General features: G+C 50.0%; 2 protein-coding genes across 8 annotated transcripts in view; both read right to left on the minus strand.

Annotated features, from left to right (window-relative positions):
• Positions 1–257: 257 nt before the first annotated feature.
• LOC134036691 (gamma-interferon-inducible lysosomal thiol reductase-like) lies at positions 258–3354 on the minus strand. The gene is made up of 7 exons (XM_062481729.1): positions 3133–3354; positions 2540–2722; positions 2377–2451; positions 1986–2075; positions 1734–1886; positions 1372–1440; positions 258–709 (listed from the first exon to the last, which is right to left on the minus strand). Exons 1-7 carry the CDS (start codon positions 3268–3270, stop codon positions 641–643), a joined length of 777 nt encoding a protein of 258 aa, XP_062337713.1. The 5' UTR covers positions 3271–3354; the 3' UTR covers positions 258–640.
• Positions 3355–5360: 2006 nt separating this feature from the next.
• The window catches only part of LOC134036031 (microtubule-associated serine/threonine-protein kinase 3-like), a 35189-nt gene continuing 19429 nt past the window's right edge, over positions 5361–21120 (minus strand). For 4 of the 7 annotated variants that reach the window (XM_062480736.1, XM_062480737.1, XM_062480733.1 and 1 more), the window contains 15 exons: positions 20506–20714; positions 20060–20198; positions 18430–18562; positions 16473–16638; positions 16283–16384; positions 15655–15777; positions 15182–15303; positions 14931–15091; positions 14103–14221; positions 13793–13984; positions 13388–13608; positions 9744–9866; positions 8657–8793; positions 8230–8456; positions 5361–7871 (listed from right to left, as the gene is read on the minus strand). In XM_062480736.1, coding sequence (XP_062336720.1) covers positions 7042–7871; positions 8230–8456; positions 8657–8793; positions 9744–9866; positions 13388–13608; positions 13793–13984; positions 14103–14221; positions 14931–15091; positions 15182–15303; positions 15655–15777; positions 16283–16384; positions 16473–16638; positions 18430–18562; positions 20060–20198; positions 20506–20714 — 3004 coding nt within the window. In that variant the 3' untranslated portion in view covers positions 5361–7041. The remainder of the gene's footprint in view (positions 7872–8229; positions 8457–8656; positions 8794–9743; positions 9867–13387; positions 13609–13792; positions 13985–14102; positions 14222–14930; positions 15092–15181; positions 15304–15654; positions 15778–16282; positions 16385–16472; positions 16639–18429; positions 18563–20059; positions 20199–20505; positions 20715–21120) is intronic. The other 3 variants (XM_062480739.1, XM_062480738.1, XM_062480734.1) reach the window with 1 other exon arrangement.

Here is a 21120-nt window from a genome sequence, read left to right on the forward strand (position 1 = left end):
ATCTTCAAAGGGGGTTCTTTATTCATGAATGAATGCAATATGAGTAGACTAAATTCCTTAAAATATCACGAGAAGGGAAAAACTTAAAAGGACGTTTAAGTCATAGAGATTAGGTCAATTTTTACACCGGTCTGCCAAATGTATTCGTTTTGATTCAACGATGAGGCTGCCTCTTGCAGGGGAAATGAGAAGACATCTATTTCATTCTACACTTCACTCGTATTTTCAGTTGTAAATGAGCAGCAAAAAAAAAATGCTTTTAAATCTATGTAATCTTTATAAATATGTATGCATTTTTATATAACATATACAGAAATATAAGTTGTAAAAATGTCATTCAAAAACGGACCCCTGTGCAACCGACGCAAGCAAGCACACCCTACAATTTCCCCAGAAATTGTACCCTCTCTAGTTATGAAAGATACAGTACTTTTTTTATTTGCTAATAATTCATACTTTCCCTTTATTAACCCTTTATAAAACATCAGATTACAGATTACACAATAGCTAAATCAGCAGCTGGTTAATTAAACCCAGTTCTGTATGAGGCTATACAGATTAAAACCCTGAGTGACACAGAGGTGTCAGACCCCAAGCACACACACACTCTCTCTCCCTCTGGGCGCCCAGCAGGTGTTTTCTAATCGTCATGGCAATAGCTCCTGTGTCTCCTAGTTGAAGCTGCTCCGCAGGCCTCAGGCTTGGTGCCCTGGACACACACACACGTTAGAAGAGATCAGAACACTTCGAGCTGTTAGATACTGTTCTCAATTTTCTACGTTTTATATTTTCTACATTTTATATTTAAAACTACATGTTTACCCTATGCACCTTCCTGCCAGTACATTCCTTGTTTGTGCAAATTTACTTGGCGAATAAAGCTGTTTACACATCTGATACCTAGTCCTAGGCCTACACATCTGGTACCTAGTCCTTCACCTGGATCCTAGTCCTAGTCCTACACATCTGGTACATAGTCCTTCACCTGGATCCTAGTCCTAGTCCTACACATCTGGTACCTAGTCCTTCACCTGGATCCTAGTCCTAGTCCTACACATCTGGTACTTAGTTCTACACATCTGGTACCGAGTCCTTCACCTGGATCCTAGTCCTACACATCTGGTACCTAGTTCTTCATCTGGTACCTAGTCCTTCATCTGGAACCTAGTCCTAGTCCTACACATCTGGTACCTAGTTCTTCATCTGGTACCTAGACCTTCATATGGTACCTAGTCCTACACATCTGGTATCTAGTCCTACACATCTGGTACCAAGTCCTACACATCTGGTACCTAGCCCTAGGTGTGTTAATGCGTCCTACATGTGGTATGTGGTGCAGGTCCTACATTTGGTACATGGTGCAGGTCCTACCTTGTAGAGGCTGCACACCAGAGGGAATAGGGAGGACATGGCCTTGTCCTGCAGGTCATCAGTGTGGTCCTGGAGACACAGGGTGTGTGTGTGAGCAGGGTGTGTATGTGTGTGAGAGAGAACAGGATGTGTGTGTGAGCAGGGTGTGTATGTGTGTGAGAGAGAACAGGATGTGTGTGTGAGCAGGGTGTGTATGTGTGTGAGAGAGAACAGGGTGTGTGTGCGTGTGTGTGAGACAGCAGGGTGTGTATGTGTGTGAGAGAGAACAGGATGTGTGTGTGAGCAGGGTGTGTATGTGTGTGAGAGAGAACAGGGTGTGTGTGCGTGTGTGTGAGACAGCAGGGTGTGTATGTGTGTGTTACCCCGTTAATGGTGATCCAGGGGACGTATTGGTGTGAGGGCTTCAGAGCGTCGGTCTTCATGGCGTTCTGGTGCATCAGGCCGTTCCCCAGGTCCCCCTTCACACAGGACATCACATTCTCCCAGGGCAGCGACGGGGAGTACAGCTGCAGACACTGGGGACACACAGGGCCTTAGCTGTGTGTAGATACGGCTGTGTGTTTCTGTTCATACAGTGTGTGCGTTGGTGTGTGTGTGTGTGAAGACAGACTCACACTCTGAGCAGCCTTTACCACGTCAGTGGAGGATTCCATACAGTAGATGATCTGGAATGCTGAGCTGGAAGTCAGGTTCATTATACAGGTCTGAGGAGGAGAGGGCAGGAGGAGGAGAGGAGGAAGAGGAGAAGAGGATAGGAGGAGAGGGCAGGAAGAGGAGGAGGAGAAGGCAGGAGGAGGAAGAGAAAAGGGCAGGAGGATAAGGAGAGGAGGGGAGATGAGAGGAGAGGGTGAGAGAAGAGGAGGAGAGAACTGTAAATACAGTTTCAATATTCAGTCACCCTTTCAGACATCAGTGTAGCCCTTCTGCGTGAGAGCCCCCTCACTGCTGCGCTGCACCAATCAGGCAGCAGTATTGTCAGCAGTACAGGATGTGAGAGGGGCTGACCTCCATTATGTTTCCCAGACACTCCTCCTCTCCATGCTGGCAGGTGAAGTGGTACATCTTCCCATCAAATGACTCCTGGGGAGCAGACAGGAACGTTACACACAGAACAGATTACACTTCCTGGTCAGGAGCGGGGGTGGGGGGGATGGGAGGAGCCAGTGACCTGTGCGTTGCCGTAGGGCACCAGTGTGATGTCCAATATGTCTTGTAGCAGGGTCCATGTGGGGAACAGCTCCTGGGTGAGGAAGCCCCTGCAGCCAGGACACAAGCTCTCATAGTACAGCCCCACCTGCACCGCCTGGGACTGGATCTTGGTGGCGTTAGCCTCCAGGCACTGCTTCAACACCTGCAAGAGGGGGGGCAGAGAAAGTTGAAAGTTGTCCTTGGAGTAAGGACACACACATTACCACCCTCACACACAGACACACACATTATCTTGCTCTTGATCGACATAATGTCTTGCTTGAAAGGCCCTAAATGACACTAAATCACTTTTTCCTCAAGTGAAAGTGAGGAAAGATTTAAGTTTCAACTTCCTCAATCAGTGAAGTGAAGTTACGTTTGATTTACACACACAAAATAAACACTAAAACAGTGTTACGTTAACACGCTAACACGTGAACACGTTAACTAAAACTGTTAACGTGTTAAAATATTTTCTGACTGATTGCTGATTGCTACTGTCAACCAAGGAGAACATTAGCGGTAAAAAAAAAAATAATCTCTGTAACGGCCCACCGGATGATTTTATCTCACCCCACATTCGATAGCGGCGTCCACGGTGCTGCACCACTGCGAGGGAGAGTACGAGCAGGACGACCGTGGCTCGCCGAGGCATCGGTCTGCTACCGAGCAGACGGCAACGAGTAGAAGCGGCACAATCACGAGCTTCATCTTTCGGCTCAGGACGAGGAAGAAAGTGTCTTCTGGGCTAAAGGAGGCTGGTAAAGTACCTGGTGAATCAAGGGTCTGGTTTCTTTAAAAAAGTTACTTTTTCTTTTCGATGATTGGTACAAAGTCATGTGACCACAACCGCGTCACTCATCTCTGGCAACACAGAATTGGAAGAGCGGAGGAGCGAATATCACGGGACTGCGTTGTGAGACTTAGAAAATGATTCACCATGTCATCAGACTCACTCAAGATATGCAGTCTTCTCGTGACATACTTACTTTGTCAAACTAACTGTGACTAAACTTTGTTTGATGAGGTGGCAGTGATCGGGAGTCTGGTGGCTGAGCGGTTAGGGAAGCGGGCTAGTAATCAGAAGGTTGCCAGTTCGATTCCCGGTCGTGCAAAATGACGTTGTGTCCTTGGGCAAGGCACTTCACCCTACTTGCCTCGGGGCTATGTCCCTCTACTTACTGTAAGTCGCTCTGGATAAGAGTGTCTGCTAAATGACAAAAAATGTAAATGATCAAACTAGTGGGGTGCAGGTGTCTATAACTAGTGGGGTACAGGTGTCACTTGAGTGATTGGATTATTTATTTTTGTAGTTTGAAACGTATAAAATGAAACGTACATTATTATTTCAGGAATTGTTCCATTGCCATTTTGGTCACTTCCTTGGGCCAGAGTTGAGATGACTTAATTTCAGATGAACTCAACCGAACAAGAATGTTGTTATTTTTAGAACAATGTTCCAATGACAATATTGATACCAAGAAAAAGCTTTTCCAAAGTAAAGATTAAAATCATAGCAACTATGAGGAAGGTCAGACCATGAGATTAAATTGGAATCCACTCTGGAGAGGAAGCCAACACTCATGCAAATGCTGGTTCCCTGTAGAGCTGCACTGTCAGCAGTTAGAGGTGTGTGTATTCATTTGTGTATGAGTTAGTGTGTGTGTGCCAATGTGAGCATGGTAAGGACTGTGTGTGTGTGCCAATGTGAGCATGGTAAGGACTGTGTGTGTGTGTGTCAATGTGAGCATGGTAAGGACTGTGTGTGTGTGCCAATGTGAGCATGGTAAGGACTGTGTGTGTGTGTGTGTGTCAATGTGAGCATGGTAAGGACTGTGTGTGTGTCAATGTGAGCATGGTAAGGACTGTGTGTGTGTCAATGTGAGCATGGTAAGGACTGTGTGTGTGTGTGTGTCAATGTGAGCATGGTAAGGACTGTGTGTGTGTCAATGTGAGCATGGTAAGGACAGACCAACAGGTGACATCGTTCAAGTCATGTGACTGCTGGGTCTGTAGTCATGTGACTGCTGGGTCTGTAGTCATGTGACTGCTGGGTCTGTAGTCATGTTACTGCTGGGTTTGTAGTCCATGTTCCATGCTGTCTCAGCATTACAGGGACAGTCAGACTGAACATCTTTATTGTTGTAAATCCCTGCATCCAGCTGACGCGTGGAGATGTACTGTATGCCAACCCAACCTGTATAGTGGAGATGTATACTAACCCAACCTGTATAGTGGAGATGTATACTAACCCAACCTGTATAGTGGAGATGTATACTAACCCTACCTGTATAGTGGAGATGTATACTAACCCTACCTGTATAGTGGAGATGTATACTAACCCTACCTGTATAGTGGAGATGTATACTAACCCTACCTGTATAGTGGAGATGTATACTAACCCAACCTGTATAGTGGAGATGTATACTAACCCAACCTGTATAGTGGAGATGTATACTAACCCTACCTGTATAGTGGAGATGTATACTAACCCTACCTGTATAGTGGAGATGTATACTAACCCTACCTGTATAGTGGAGATGTATACTAACCCTACCTGTATAGTGGAGATGTATACTAACACTACCTGTATAGTGGAGATGTATACTAACCCAACCTGTATAGTGGAGATGTATCTATATAATAATTTGCAAACATATATGTGAGGGAACACATGCCTTGCTGATAGCAAGCACACTAATAAGCACCAATAAGCGCTAATAAGCGCCAATAAGCACTAATAAACACCAATAAGCACTAATAAGTGCTTGTAGCAGAAAGGAATCCGTCCACAGTATTAGTCGCCTGCCGTTCCTTTATTCAAACAATGTTAAACAATAGAAAACATTGTTAGACAATACAAACAATGTCATGTCCGTTTTCAGACAGGTCTGCTGCTGAATAGGGCAGACTGAAGGATGTACAGGTCGCTAGGGGCAACCAGTTAGCAGAACACACTCTGGGAAGTGACTGGCGACACTGATGGAATCAGAACAGACTAAACCTCAGGGCAGAATTCTCTCCATCATTGAGTTCTGTGAGTCTGTGATGATGTTCGGTTCCACTGGACTAAAACATGTGAGGCTGATGACTAAAGCTCATCTCTAGGGGAGGATGACTTCAGCATGCAGACTCACTCAGAACCCCACACACTGGGGCCCACTTCCCACATCCCCCTAACACAAAACATGTGTCCAAATTACCAAGTGGACCACAGGTAGAATGCCGCACAACTCAACATTACAATTATTCAACGTCACGTCCCCTAACCTGGCACATTATTCAACAGTCACGTCCTTCCCTAACTCATTCATTCCTATCACACATCTGTGAGCTAAAGAACCCCAGTCTTCTCCCTCAGTATGCCTCAGCAGTGAAAGTCAACAGACACTAGAGGAAGTCTCCTGGTCCAGACGCCAGGTGCTTGCTCGCTCTACTGGACTGTTAGCAGGTTGTATGCTTAAAATGCAATCTATTTAGGACAAATTACTTTGTCACATAACTGCACATTGAACTGGCAGTCATGTTCCTGATGGTCTGCTATTGTACCACTGCCTCCAGAAAGGACTAAATATGATGGTAGGATGAGTAGAGACGTCTGTCCTGGGATTGTCCCTGTTTGATGACATCAACAGAGTCCCAGGTTGATGACGTCAGCAGTAGATGATTTACAGCCCCTAGCATCTGCGTCCTACATGGCTGTACCTGTTAAAGTAGTTGCTATGACAACTTCATGCAGTGGCACAAGGGGCTGGTTAACTAGAGCAGAAAAGTGGATTTACAACCTTTAACCTTTGAACTTGTAATCCCTGGTTCCCCAGAAGACATAGTGATGTTGGCTTGCTAGCTATGTTGCTATTTAGTGAAAGGGTTAGAGCAGGTTTGCACAACATCTCAGGAGGGGAACCACATCTTTGAAGAAAATAAAACCAAATAAAAATAAAAACAAATAAAAACAAAACCAAATAAAAATCAATAATTGTTTTCTTCTTTGACCACAATTAATCATTGTTCTTTCATTTCATAATTATAATAGTTTGTTTTCAACTTGTAATATTCCTATTAGTACTACAGGATGGTTTGTGCAATTTCACAACAACGGTCAAAGAAATATGGCTGCATTTTCAGGGCCCCAGAAAATAAACCCTAAAAAGCATAAAACATCATAAATAGGTTGCTTCATAAAAAAGGATACTTACAAAATCCATTAGATCCAGGTGTGCATGTTATGACCCTCAAACCAAAGCAAACACAGGAGCGGGAAAATAACTCACTTTGGCACAGGCCCTTTCTTTTCTACAGTGTGGTAGGTACAGTGGGATGGATAACAGGACTCACAACAGGCCAACTGTCACATAGTCCTTCTTGACAGCCTCAGCTACCTAACCCTAACCCTAGTCATGGTCTGGGATTGGTAATGTTAGGATGTCCAGATATGCAGGACCATGGAGCTTAGAGAGAGGAACCTCCTGCCCTCCCCCTCTAGAGGGGGTCCTTCCCTCTGGGTTTCTGGGACAAGCCCTGCACTCCTCTCCCTGACAGCTCCGGGCCAGACTCGGACTGGGCTTGGTTGATCCAGGAGGCCTTGTAGCGTTGCTGCCTGGGACTCTGACGCTGTTGGGTGGGCAGGGTGGGACTCTGGGGCAGGGTGGAGAGCAGGGTGGGGCTCTGGGCCTCCTGGTTGTCAAAGCTGGCCTCCTGCACAGCTTCCTGCTTCTTAAAGGAGTCCCTCCTCTCCGTGAGGGCCCGCCTCCTCATGACCAACACTTCTCCGGGCCCGCCCCCCTCCCGCATGCCTCTCGGCCCCCCCAGGTGGAACCGCCCCTGGTGACCGTGCTCCCCCACACACATGAACCCCATGGCCCCGTCCTCCCCCTCCCCCCCCTCCTCCTCCTCCAGCCCCTCCCCCTCAGACAGAGGCACCTCCATGGTGTGGTGCCGCGTGGCGTATGCCTTCTTGTCGCCGTGGTAACCCCCCGACAGCTTCTCGGCGGACTGGACCCTTTTGAGGAGGGGGGAGCGGGGGGGCTCGGCGCTGCGGGGCCGGGCCGCATGGCGCACCAGGGTGGGGGGGGACTTCCCGTGGAGGAGGCCCTTGGAGAGCCCCGGGAGGGTGGAGGGGGAGCACTGGGGGGAGAGGGGCTGGGGAGGAGGGATACAAGCCAGAGGAGAGGGGGGGATGCTGCTGGTGGACTTGCAGCGCCCCCCCTTGCTGTAGCGACCCATCACATGGAGCGAGCTGGGGCGGGGCTGGGGGGCGGGCGAGTTGGGGGAGCTGGAAATGGGGGAGGAGCTCTGGGGGGAGTTTGAGTCTGCAAACAGAAACAACAGAGGACAGATTATTCTGAAGGGCTCTATCTCTCCTCTCTTTCTCCCTCTCTCTCTCTCTTTCTCCCTCTCTCTCTCTCTTTCTCTCTCTCTCTCTCTTTCTCTCTCTCTCTCTCTCTCTCTCTCTCTCTCCTTTCTCCCTCCTTCCCTCTCTCCTTCCTTCTCTCTCTCCGTCCAACTCCCTCCTCTTTCTCTCTCTCTCTCCCTCCTTCTCCCCCCTCCTTCTCCCCCTCCCCCTTCTTCTCTCTCCCTCCTTCTCTTTCTCTCCCTCCCTCTCGTTTCATTAAGGGTGATAAGGTCTTCTAGACTGTGGAAGCGGTGCTGGTGTGCTGGAGGCCTCACCTCCAGAGTGGTCGGGCGCGGGGGAGCAGCAGGGTGTGGGCGGCCCAGGGGACAGGCTCTGGGTGGGGGAGCCAGACAGGCTGTCGCTGGAGGACACGGACGGCTGGAAGCCTGAGGAGAAGCTCCTGCTACTGTGCATGGGAGGAGCAGGAGCAGCAGGAGGAGCAGCAGGAGGAGGAGCAGGAGAGGTCTGTTTGGACAGCTTCTTCCAGATACTGCGTCTCCTACTGGGAAGATGGAGCAGAGGATTCAACATCTGGAGACGGGTCATTCTGCGGTGAAGCCACTCCCCCTACTGATCTGACTCCTCCCCCTACTGACCCTGATTCCTTCCCCTACTGACCCTGACTCCTCCCCCTACTGACCCTGACTCCTCCCCCTACTGACCCTGACCCCTCCCACCCTGTAACCCTAACCCCACCTCTACCTGTCCTGTCCGTCCTTCTTGCGGCTCTTCTTGCTGCGTCGAGCCATCTTGGCCTTGTAGCTGGACTTGCGTGCGGGACCAATCTTGATGGAGGTGTTCTCTAGAGCTGTGGTTTGCAGTGTCACCTTGGTACCACTCTGAAGAGCAACAACAGCAACAGTTAAGGCCGAAATATACTTCTGCGTCTCCGTTTACGGATGGGCGGGCGCACGGATACGCACGGATACGGACGGATAGACTTTGTTTATGGTTCTCCGTAGGCTGTGGGTGCTGAAAACAATTCACCGCCAGAAGAGTAGGTGGCGCAACGGTTTTTTGTAAGTCGTCGTGGAGTGTTTATTTACCTAGGTTATCGAGAAGTCGGAGCAAATTTACAAATTAGCCGTTTCATCAATAAAATAAGCACATTTTCAACAACTACACTGACCATTTCTCGTCACATTTTAATTCAGATGCTGATTTACATGTACTGTTTAGCTGAAATATGAATTGTGAAAACTTACAGCAATGGCGGTCAAAGGATTCTGTTCGTCCTGTTTATCACGGCAACCCCGCCCTCGCCCCTGACGCAAGCGATTCTTAATACTGACCAATCACAGCCAAGGGGGTCTCTGTAGCTCTCCGTCGCTCTCCGAAATTACGACGGATAGTTAGAAAATTCAGGAGGTGCACGTCGAGCTCTCCGGGGCTCTCCGAGGGCTGAGAGAGAGCTCGTAGAGGGCGTTCCACGGAGACGAGGGCGTTCCCATGTGTCCGTTTTTCGAAAAACGCAGAAGCATATATCGGCCTTTAGCGCTATGGATAGGCCTGTTTCATAAAGGAAATTTACCGATAAAGACAAGCTTATCTTAGTTACTTTTCCTGACATAAACCTGGGTTATTCGGTAAACTCGCTTTATGAAATAGGCTCCATGTCAACAACAACAACAGTTAGCTTGTACAATAATATAACAGTTGCCATGGTACCGCTCTACAGGTCAACAACAGCAGCAGTTGCCATGGTACCTCTCTGTAGGTCAACAACAGCAGCAGTTGCCATGGTACCTCTCTGTAGGTCAACAACAGCAGCAGTTGCCATGGTACGTACCTTCAGCAGCAGCTCCACCACCTCGGTGTGCACCAGCCCCTGGACAGACTCCCCGTTCACCTGGGTGATGAGGTCACCGGCTCTCAGCCCCGCCTCCTGGGCTGGGCTGCCATCCTCCACACACTGCACACACACACACACGGTTTGTCATTTTGCAGATGCCTTTATCTAAAGCAACACACATATAGTCAGAGATGGCAAAAGTACAAACATCCTTCACTCAAGTAGAAGTACAGGTACTCATGTTTAAAAGGACTCTGGTAAAAGTTTAAGAATTGACAACACCTTTTCACTCAAGTTAAAGTAAAGTAGTGTGGGCTCTGACAATTACTTAAGTAAAAAGTAGCCATTACTACTACTTGTTAGACCTCACATCATATTAGCACATTAAAGGGGCGATTGACTGGGTTTTTGGGGTATTTCACACTGTTCCTTAAGGTCTCCGAATAGGGTATGCAACATTGGTTGGGCTAAAAATGGCCCGGGTGCTGTTCTATGCCCCCTTATACACCCAGTGAAATTTTCCCGGGAAAAAACGCTAGGTTTTCTCCTTTTATGGTATGCTCATGAATATATAGATGAGCTGCGCGCTGATTGGTTGGTCTACAACGAATGAAGCTGCCTGCGGAGCAAAGACGGAACATGGCCAACACTCACTGAAACATCGAAAGTGGAGACTTGAAATAAAAACGTACAAATAAATCTATTTTGTCTAAACAACACTGTTTTCAACAGATTGACTAGATATCATTTGAAATGATTACCCTAGTTGTTTCCACTTCTGTTGTCGAAGCAAACAGGATCGACTTAGGTGGGTAACATTAGCACTACAGCTTAGCAAACAAACTATCGTGATTCAACTCAGCTTCAGTTAGCTCTAGCTATCTTGCTGAAAAATAGATCTGGACAAACATCTTGAAATGTAGTTGTACATGACAACACGGGTTATTTATTTGAATGAAACACAGTCAGGAACATGAAATAACGTTAGCTCCATTGCCAATAAACTACGCTAAATCATCACACATTCAACCTATGCTCTTGCGTTAGCAAGCTAAACTAGTTTACATGCCTACAGGGCGTGACAAAGAGCCAAAAAAGGAGGAGCCCCGTTGAGACGTCACAGCGGGGAATGTTTTTGAAAGCTTTTGAAAGCTATCGTTTCACAGCAGCAGTTACAAATTGTGAGATTTATATAGGAAAGAGGCGTCAATGGACTTTGAGTTTCACTGTATGTCTATTTTACACACCAAACTGTCATTTTTCAACTATGACAAGGTAAAATCGGTTTTGCAGTCAATCGCCCCTTTAATACAAAAAGACACTATAGCGCATTCGCCAGGAATCCTTTTTGACACCGACAATTTCAAACATCTCCCTCATACCGTATTTTTCGGAAATAAAGCCGCGGCTTGTACCCCGATTTTACAGTTTTCTTGTGGTTGTACGGCTTATATTTCAAAGCGGCATATAGCCCGGTTTTAAAACAAAAAAGTGGCTTCATCCCAAGATCTCTACAGACCGTGCAGCTAATTTAATGCTCAACACTGGAACGGGGGCTTATTACTTGTAAGAGGAATTATTTACTGTGTCTCAGTTACACTATCTGGGCTTGGAAATACAGTGACTTGCTAAAGTAGGCAAATGGCTAGTAGAACATAACATTTCATAACAATTTCAGTAAATCTGGGAGTCAGATGGCTGAGCGGTGAGGGAGTCGGGCTAGTAATCTGAAGGTTGCCAGTTAGATTCCCAGCCATGCCAAATGACGTTGTGTCCTTGGGCAAGGCACTTCACCCTACTTGCTTCGGGGGGAATGTCCCTGTACTTACTGTAAGTCGCTCTGGATAAGAGCGTCTGCTAAATGACTAAATGTAAATGTAAATCTAACAGCTACCCAGTGAAATGTTATACAGCTAGCAAACTAACATTAGCTAGCATCGCTACTGGCATTGGCTAATTCAACTAAGGTAGTTTAACCAAGCTCTTTGTAGGTTTATTTTAGATATAATTGTACCTGGTCGTGTGGACAATAAGACACGGACAGGGTCTCTTTTCACAACTTGTATTTTCCCACTGCTCTTCTTGACATCGCCATTCGACACTGACAGGGTTGCCAGGTCTGTGTGACAAAACCAGCCCAATGACCAATCAAAACCAGCCCAAAACTAGCCCAATGGCCAATAAAACCATCCCAATATCAGAACTCAAAATATGCCCCTGCCAAACCATATACACTGCTTTTAAAGTCCAACAGCATTGCTATCATTGCCAAATGTCTTGTAATATCTACAAAGTAACACCAAATGTTTAGTATGCCAGCATTAAAAGCAGTTTTCAGGAGGTTTTCTCAGGAGACTGAGAGCATTAGGCACGTGTGCACACGCACGGTGCGTGTGTGTATGTGGGCTTGTCCCATGTGTCAATGTGTGTACGTGCTGATTTGGAGTCAGTTTGGTAGGATTTGGGTATAAATAAATAATTTAATTTAAAATATGGATTTTTGTTTAAAGATATTCATGTAATTTGCATGCAAAATAGGTCTACCTGAACCAGCGGACAAAAAATTCAACCCACGGCAACACTTCAAAAGTAGCCCAATTCCACGGGAAAACCGTGGACTGGGCAACTCTGCTCACTGACTTCACGTAATGCTTAGGTCAGCATCATGCCTACGGCAATTCCCGAGGGACAAAACACCCTTTTCCGTTGAACATAGAAAGGTCTGCTACAGTAGGCTTTCCTCAGGATTTGCAAGCTAGCTAAACTGATACTACATCTAAAATTATTTTGTAGACATAACAATGGATTTTGCCACTAAATGAGTGACTTGGCTTAAATTCTGAACTTCCTATCCACGACCGAAGTGTGTTACGCCTGGGACGGATTGGCTGTGATTTGCTGCGAAGCACCTGGAAGCGCGGCCTTTTTTCTTTCAGCGCCCATGTTATCAAATGGGACCGGCTCTAACCCTAACCCATGTTATCAAATGGGACCGGCTCTAACCCTAACCCATGTTATCAAATGGGACCGGCTCTAACCCTAACCCATGTTATCAAATGGGACCGGCCACACTGCCTGCGATCTGCAGCGATCGTTTCGGCAGCTGGTCAAAACATTTTTGCGAGATGCTTGCGAAATCACCATGTGACCTACTCACCCACACCATGTGACCTACTCACCCACACCATGTGACCTACTCACCCACACCATGTGACCTACTCACCCACACCATGTGACCTACTCACCCAGACCATGTGACCTACTCACCCACACCATGTGACCTACTCACCCACACCATGTGACCTACTCACCCACACCATGTGACCTACTCACCCAGACCATGTGACCTACTCACCCACACCATGTGAACTACTCACCCAGACCATGTGAACTACTCACCCACACCATGTGACCTATTCACCCACACCATGTGACCTACTCACCCACACCATGTGACCTACTCACCCAGACCATGTGACCTACTCACCCAGACCATGTGACCTACTCACCCACACCATGTGACCTACTCACCCAGACCATGTGACCTACTCACCCACACCATGTGACCTATTCACCCACACCATGTGACCTACTCACCCACACCATGTGACCTACTCACCCACACCATGTGACCTACTCACCCAGACCATGTGATGAACAGTGTAGATGTCACTGTCTCCCATGTAGACTCTGATGGCTCGCAAGGCAAAGCCGAACCTCCTGCCCTGGCTGAGGATGACCAGGGGGGGGCGCAGGCTGCAGCCCAGCGCCAGCTCCCTGCTGGGGGACGAGTCCCGGGACGATGGGTTGGACGACAGTGACAGGGAGGACTTGGGGCTGGTGGGGGGGCCGGCAGGGTCGTCTGGGGAGAGGGTTAGGGACCAAGTTACCCAGGGTGATGACAAGAGAGAGGGGGAGGAGCTAGTTACCCGGGGTGATGACAAGAGAGAGGGGGAGGAGCTAGTTACCCGGGGTGATGATGAGAGAGAGGGGGAGGAGCTAGTTACCCGGGGTGATGAAGAGAGAGAGGGGGAGGAGCTAGTTACCCGGGGTGATGACGAGAGAGAGGCTGGAGACGGAGGCGGACTTGGTGACCTTGCAGCTGGCAGGGGGGCGGGGCTTCTCTGGCGCATCCAGCTGGTGGGTGATGCGTCTGGACGCTCCTCTCCTATAGGACGGCCGCGTTCCAGTGCTGTTGCTACGGAGACGGATCCGACGTAGGTTGGACACCACACAGTCTGAGGAGAGGGGAGTTACACACTGGTGTGTGTGTGTATACATTTGTGTGTGTGTGTACGTACATGTGTGTGTGTGTATACATGTGTGTGTGTGTGTATACATGTGTGTGTGTCTCACCGTCGTCCTCTGTAGAGAAGGAGAAGCGAGGCATGGTGTCCAGGCTCTGGGTGCTGTTCATCAGCAGGGGGCTGGAGGAGCGCTCGGAGGAGGCACTGGAGGAGGCTCTGGGGCGCAGGCTGGGGGGGGCGGGGGTGTTAATCAGTGCCTTTCTATTCTCCCCCCTTCTCATCTTCTCCCCTGTCCCTTCCTATTCCTCTCCTCTCCCCCTCCTCCTTTCCTTGCCCCCTCCTCCTCTCCTCTCCCCTCTCTCCTCTTCCCCTCATCCTCTCCCCCTCCCCCTCCTCCTCTCCCCCTCTCCTCTCCCCTCCCCCCTCCTCTCCGCTCCCCTCCCTTCCTCTCTCCTCTTCCCCTCTCCCCTCCTCTCTCCTCCCCCCCCCCTCCTCTCCCCTCCCCTCCTCTCTCCTCCTCCCCCCCTCCCCCTCCTCCTCACCTTCCCCTGGGTCCGTCCTGGTGCTGTGCTTGTGTCCCTCCCCAGGAGAGACACCACCTGTTCCTCCTTCTCTCCTCTCCCCTTCCTCCCCTCCCCTCCCCCTCCTCCTCTCCCCCTCTCCTCTCCCCTCCCCCTCTCTCCTCCTCTCCCCCTCCTCCTCACCTTCCCCTGGGTCCGTCCTGGTGCTGTGCTTGTGTCCCTCTCCAGGAGAGACACCGCCCCCCTGTTCCCCCTCCCCTCCTCTCCTCTCCCCTCCTCTCCTCTCCCCCTCTCCTCTCCCCCCCTCCTCTCCTCTTCCCCTCCTCGTCTCCCCTCCTCTCTCCTCCTTCCCCTCTCCCCCTCCTCCTCTCCTCTCCCCTCCTCTCTCCTCCTCCCCCCCTCCCCCTCCTCCTCACCTTCCCCTGGGTCCGTCCGTCCTGGTGCTGTGCTTGTGTCCCTCTCCAGGAGAGACACCGCCCCCCTGTTCCTCCTTCTCCTCGCTGTGGCTGCGATCCGAGGACGACAGGCTGTGATTGGACGGAGTGGATGTGGACAGGTACTCTGTGCTACTGTACACCTGGGGGAGGGGGTGTGTCAAAAAGGTCAGGGTTTAGACCAAGGTCATATGGAGGTCTAGGTTATGCAGAGGTCATGTGTAGGGCGTGACCTTGCTGAAGCGATGGGCCACGCTGGAAAACTGCCGCAGCTCTCTCTGGGAACACGGCTCTTCATCGTTCGTCTCCTCGTCATCCTCTTCAGAACCCAGGTGACAGTACCGCTCCGACCGCGCTGAGCACACGCAACACACACACTGCTTTGTTAACAAACTATTTAAACTTTTATCAACTTGTGACTTCTCTTCAAACCAAATTCATGACAGTCTGAAACCTGATTATGTTGTGTGTGTGTGTGTGTGTGAGAGCTGTTCATGTGAGTGTGAGAGCTGTTCATGTGTGTGTGTGTGTGTGTGTGTGAGAGAGCTGTTCATGTGTGTGTGTGTGTGTGTGTGAGAGCTGTTCGTGTGTGTGTGTGTGTGTGTGTGTGTGAGAGCTGTTCATGTGTGTGTGTGTGTGTGTGTGTGTGTGTGTGTGTGTGTGTGAGAGCTGTTCATGTGTGTGTGTGTGTGAGAGCGCCTCCTACTGTCAAAGTAGCTGGTGTCGTCCTCTGTCTCCAGCTGAGGGACAAACTCAGCCTTCTGTCTGAGCAGGCCGGTCCAGTCCAGCCCCAGGAAGAACACATGAGCCTTCACCTCCCCCGTCCCTCCTGCAGCACACACACACACCATCACTGTCACACCATCACCGCCAGCCAGTCTGTCAGTCAGTCAGTCAGCAAGTCAATCAGTTAGTCATCTAAGTAAGCAGTCAGCCAGGTGAGCAGTCAGTCAGGTGAACAGTCAGTCAGGTGAACAGCCAGGTTAACAGTCAGTCAGGTGAACAGTCAGTCAGGTGAACAGCCAGGTTAACAGTCAGTCAGGTGAACAGTCAGTCAGGTGAACAGCCAGGTGAACAGTCAGTCAGGTGAACAGTCAGTCAGGTGAACAGCCAGGTTAACAGTCAGTCAGGTGAACAGCCAGGTTAACAGTCAGTCAGGTGAACAGTCAGTCAGGTGAACAGTCAGTCAGGTGAACAGCCAGGTTAACAGTCAGTCAGGTAAACAGTCAGGTGAACAGTCAGTCAGGTGAACAGTCAGTCAGGTGAACAGCCAGGTTAACAGTCAGTCAGGTAAACAGTCAGGTGAACAGTCAGTCAGGTAAACAGTCACCCACCGGTGCCGAGGCGCTCTAGAGGACACTGCTTCAGCAGCCTAGTGATGAGGTCCTGGGCGTTGCCCGGCAACGCATCATCCCCATCTGGCCAGATGATGTCATCTAGAACACACACCATAGCAACTCGTTACCACACCAACACCAAGACATTACCTTGACAACAGAGCTGTAGCAGAGAGAGAGAGGTTACCGTTGACGACTTGTCCAAACAGCTCTTCAGGCGTGTCTCCAAAGAAGGGTACGCAGCCCACCAGGAACTCATACAGGATCACCCCCATGGACCACCAGTCCACCGGTTTCCCATAGCCCTGCCGCAGGATCACCTCTGGGGCGATGTACTCTGGGGTCCCACACACCTGGAGCACAGCACACTGTAACCACACTGTAACCCTAACCCAGCACTCTGTAACCACACTGTAACCCTAACCCAGCACTCTGTAACCACACTGTAACCCTAACCCAGCACACTGTAACCACACTGTAACCCTAACCCAGCACTGTAACCACACTGTAACCCTAACCCAGCACTCTGTAACCACACTGTAACCCTAACCCAGCACTCTGTAACCACACTGTAACCCTAACCCAGCACTCTGTAACCACACTGTAACCCTAACCCAGCACACTGTAAGCACACTGTAACCCTAACCCAGCACTCTGTAACCACACTGTAACCCTAACCCAGCACTCTGTAACCACACTGTAACCCTAACCCAGCACACTGTAACCACACTGTAACCCTAACCCAGCACTCTGTAACCACACTGTAACCCTAACCCAGCACTCTGTAACCACACTGTAACCCTAACCCAGCACTCTGTAACCACACTGTAACCCTAACCCAGCACACTGTAACCACACTGTAACCCTAACCCAGCACTCTGTAACCACACTGTAACCCTAACCCAGCACACTGTAACCACACTGTAACCCTAACCCAGCACTCTGTAACCACACTGTAACCCTAACCCAGCACTCTGTAACCACACTGTAACCCTAACCCAGCACACTGTAACCACACTGTAACCCTAACCCAGCACACTGTAACCACACTGTAACCCTAACCCAGCACTCTGTAACCACACTGTAACCCTAACCCAGCACACTGTAACCCCACTGTAACCCTAACCCAGCACTCTGTAACCACACTGTAACCCTAACCCAGCACACTGTAACCACACTGTAACCCTAACCCAGCACACTGTAACCACACTGTAACCCTAACCCAGCACTCTGTAACCACACTGTAACCCTAACCCAGCACTCTGTAACCACACTGTAACCCTAACCCAGCACACTGTAACTACACTGTAACCCTAACCCAGCACTCTGTAACCACACTGTAACCCTAACCCAGCACTCTGTAACCACACTGTAACCCTAACCCAGCACTGTAACCACACTGTAACCCTAACCCAGCACACTGTAACCACACTGTAACCCTAACCCAGCACTCTGTAACCACACTGTAACCCTAACCCAGCACACTGTAACCACACTGTAACCCTAACCCAGCACTCTGTAACCACACTGTAACCCTAACCCAGCACTCTGTAACCACACTGTAACCCTAACCCAGCACACTGTAACCACACTGTAACCCTAACCCAGCACTCTGTAACCACACTGTAACCCTAACCCAGCACACTGTAACCACACTGTAACCCTAACCCAGCACTCTGTAACCACACTGTAACCCTAACCCAGCACACTGTAACCACACTGTAACCCTAACCCAGCACACTGTAACCACACTGTAACCCTAACCCAGCACACTGTAACCACACTGTAACCCTAACCCAGCACTCTGCAACCACACTGTAACCCTAACCCAGCACACTGTAACCACACTGTAACCCTAACCCAGCACTCTGTAACCACACTGTAACCCTAACCCAGCACACTGTAACCACACTGTAACCCTAACCCAGCACACTGTAACCACACTGTAACCACACTGTAACCCTAACCCAGCACACTGTAACCACACTGTAACCACACTGTAACTCTAACCCAGAACACTGTAACCACACTGTAACCCTAACCCAGCACACTGTAACCACACTGTAACCCTAACCCAGCACACTGTAACCACACTGTCACCCTAAGAGAGAGAGAGAGAGAAGGGGGGAGAGAGAGAGAGAGACCTGTTTGTCGAGGAACTCGCGGGTGTCCTTGGCGATGTGTCCCTCGTACAGGTTGGTGGTCATGTTCATCAGGCCCATCTTAGACAGGCCGAAGTCTGTCAGCTTGATGTGCCCCATGGAGGTGATCAGCAGGCTGCAGATACACACACACAGACACACACACACAAACAGACAGACACAAGCACACACACACACAGGCACACACACAGACACACACACACAGACAGGCAGACAGACAGTGAGCCATGATGAGTATTTAGTCCTTGTTGTTGTCATACCATAGACATTGAGCAAAATAACTAGTTGTTAACACGGAGAAAGGACAACTGTGTTTAACGTGTGTTTGTGGCGCTAGCATGCTCGTGCAACAAAGTTGTTACTTTTTAGCAGACGCTCTTATCCAGAGCGACTTACAGTAAGTACAGGGACATTCCGCCCGAGGCAAGTAGGGTGAAGTGCCTTGCCCAAGGACACAACGTCATTTACACGGCCGGGAATCGAACCAGCGACCTTCTGATTACTAGCCCGATTCTCTAACCGCTCAGCCACCTGACTCCCTCAGTATCAAGTAGCCAGCTAGACGCCGATCAGAAGTTTGTAGCTAGCTAGCCTAGTAGGATTCAATGTGTTGATGGAATGAAACATACAGCAGTAGGGCCGATACAGGAAGACACGGCGACACTTTGTTGCTGAAGGATGATGGTGCAAGTTTTGTCCGTGGAGCATACAACGATTAATAAAAAGAATCATGTAGACGCGTTTATTGAGTAATCGCATAACTAATTACACATGTAAATGGAGTAATTGTATTATTGGCATAAACCGACAATTTCTCATGGTCATGTAAACACAGTCATTGTGATATCTAGCTGGCCATGGAACCTTTTGAAGCAGACATTAACGTGTGTGAGTGTGTGTGTGTTTGAGCGTGTGTGTGTGTGAGTGTGTGTGTGTTTGAGCGTGTGTGTGTGTGAGTGTGTGTGTGTTTGAGCGCGTGTGTGTTTGAGCGTGTGTGTGTTTGAGCGTGTGTGTGTTTGAGCGTGTGTGTGTTTGAGCGTGTGTGTGTTTGAGCGTGTGTGTGTTTGAGCGCGTGTGTGTGTGAGTGTGTGTGTGTTTGAGCGTGTGTGTGTGTGTGTGTGTGTTTGAGCGTGTGTTTGAGCGTGTGTGTGTTTGAGCGTGTGTGTGTTTGAGCGTGTGTGTGTTTGAGCGTGTGTGTGTTTGAGCGTGTGTGTTTGAGCGCGTGTGTGTTTGAGTGTGTGTGTGTTTGAGCGTGTGTGTGTTTGAGCGTGTGTGTGTTTGAGCGTGTGTGTTTGAGCGCGTGTGTGTTTGAGTGTGTGTGTGTTTGAGCGTGTGTGTGTTTGAGCGTGTGTGTGTTTGAGTGTGTGTGTGTTTGAGCGTGTGTGTGTTTGAGTGTGTGTGTGTTTGAGCGTGTGTGTGTTTGAGTGTGTGTGTGTTTGAGCGTGTGTGTGTTTGAGCGCGTGTGTGTTTGAGCGTGTGTGTGTTTGAGCGTGTGTGTGTTTGAGCGTGTGTGTGTTTGAGCGCGTGTGTGTGTGAGTGTGTGTGTGTTTGAGCGTGTGTGTGTTTGAGCGCGTGTGTGTGTGTGTGTTTGAGCGCGTGTGTGTAAGTGTACTTGTCAGGTTTGAGGTCTCGGTGGACGATGCCGTAGTTGTGGAGGTACTCCAGCGCCAGCACCGTCTCAGCGAAGTACATCCGGGTCATGTCCACTGGGAGGGGACCCATGTTCTTCAGCAGGGTGGCACAGTCCCCCCCTGGGTGGCAAGGGGCAGGGTTAGAGTTGGGGGGTCAGGGTTAGAGTTGGGGAGGTCAGGGTTAGAGTTGGGGAGGTCAGGGTTAGAGTTGGGGAGGTCAGGGTTAGAGTTGGGGAGGTCAGGGTTAGAGTTGGGGGGGTCAAGGTTAGAGTTGGGGAGGTCAGGGTTAGAGTTGGGGAGGTCAGGGTTAGAGTTGGGGAGGTCAGGGTTAGAGTTGGGGAGGTCAGGGTTAGAGTTGGTGGGGTCAGGGTTAGAGTAGGGGGGTTCAGGGTTAAATACAACTCCACACACACACACAGCCGCTTACCTTCCACGTACTCCATGACCATGCAGAGGTGCCTGCGTGTCTCGAAGGAGCAGAACATGGAGACCACGAAGGGGTTCTCAGCAAAGGTGAGGATGTCCCTCTCCACGAAGGCCTGCTGGATCTGGTTCCTCAGCAGTAGGTTCTGACGGTTGATCTTCTTCATAGCAAAGCGCTGACGCGTCTCTCTGTGTCTGACCAGAAACACAGCCCTGCAGGGAGGAGGAGGGATGGAGGGGAGTGGATGGGGAGGGAGGGGAGGGGGAGGGATGGAGGGGAGTGGAGGGGGAGGGAGGGGAGTGGAGGGGGGGAGGGATGGAGGGAAGTGGAGTGGAGGGGGGAGCGGAGGAGGAGGGAGAGGGGGAGTGGAAGGGGATGGAGGAGGATGGAAGGGGGATGTAGGAGGAGGGAGGGGGAGGGGGGAGCGGAGGAGGAGGGAGGGGGGGGGGGGGAGGAGGAGGGGGGGAGGAGGAGGGAGGGGAGGAGGAGGGGGGGGAGGAGGGGGTGGAGGGGGATGGAGGAGGAGGGAGGGGGATGTAGGAGGAGGGAGGGGGAGGGGAGGGGGGGAGCGGAGGAGGAGGGAGGGGGGGAGGAGGACGGAGGGGGGAGGGGGGGAGT

The sequence above is a fragment of the Osmerus eperlanus genome, chromosome 16 (assembly GCF_963692335.1).
Source record: "Osmerus eperlanus chromosome 16, fOsmEpe2.1, whole genome shotgun sequence".
Classification (NCBI taxonomy): domain Eukaryota; kingdom Metazoa; phylum Chordata; class Actinopteri; order Osmeriformes; family Osmeridae; genus Osmerus; species Osmerus eperlanus.

What these genes read in the sequence shown, in the direction of transcription:
- LOC134036691 (XM_062481729.1), bottom strand. Translation starts at nt 3,270, where the DNA reads ATGAAGCTCGTGATTGTGCCGCTTCTACTCGTTGCCGTCTGCTCGGTA. An exon ending in TGGTAAAGGCTGCTCAGAGT is followed by an intron (nt 1,887 to 1,985) that starts GTGAGTCTGTCT and finishes GTGTGTCCCCAG; the next exon opens with TGTCTGCAGCTGTACTCCCC. An exon ending in TGGTGTGCAGCCTCTACAAG is followed by an intron (nt 710 to 1,371) that starts GTAGGACCTGCA and finishes GTGTGTGTCCAG; the next exon opens with GGCACCAAGCCTGAGGCCTG.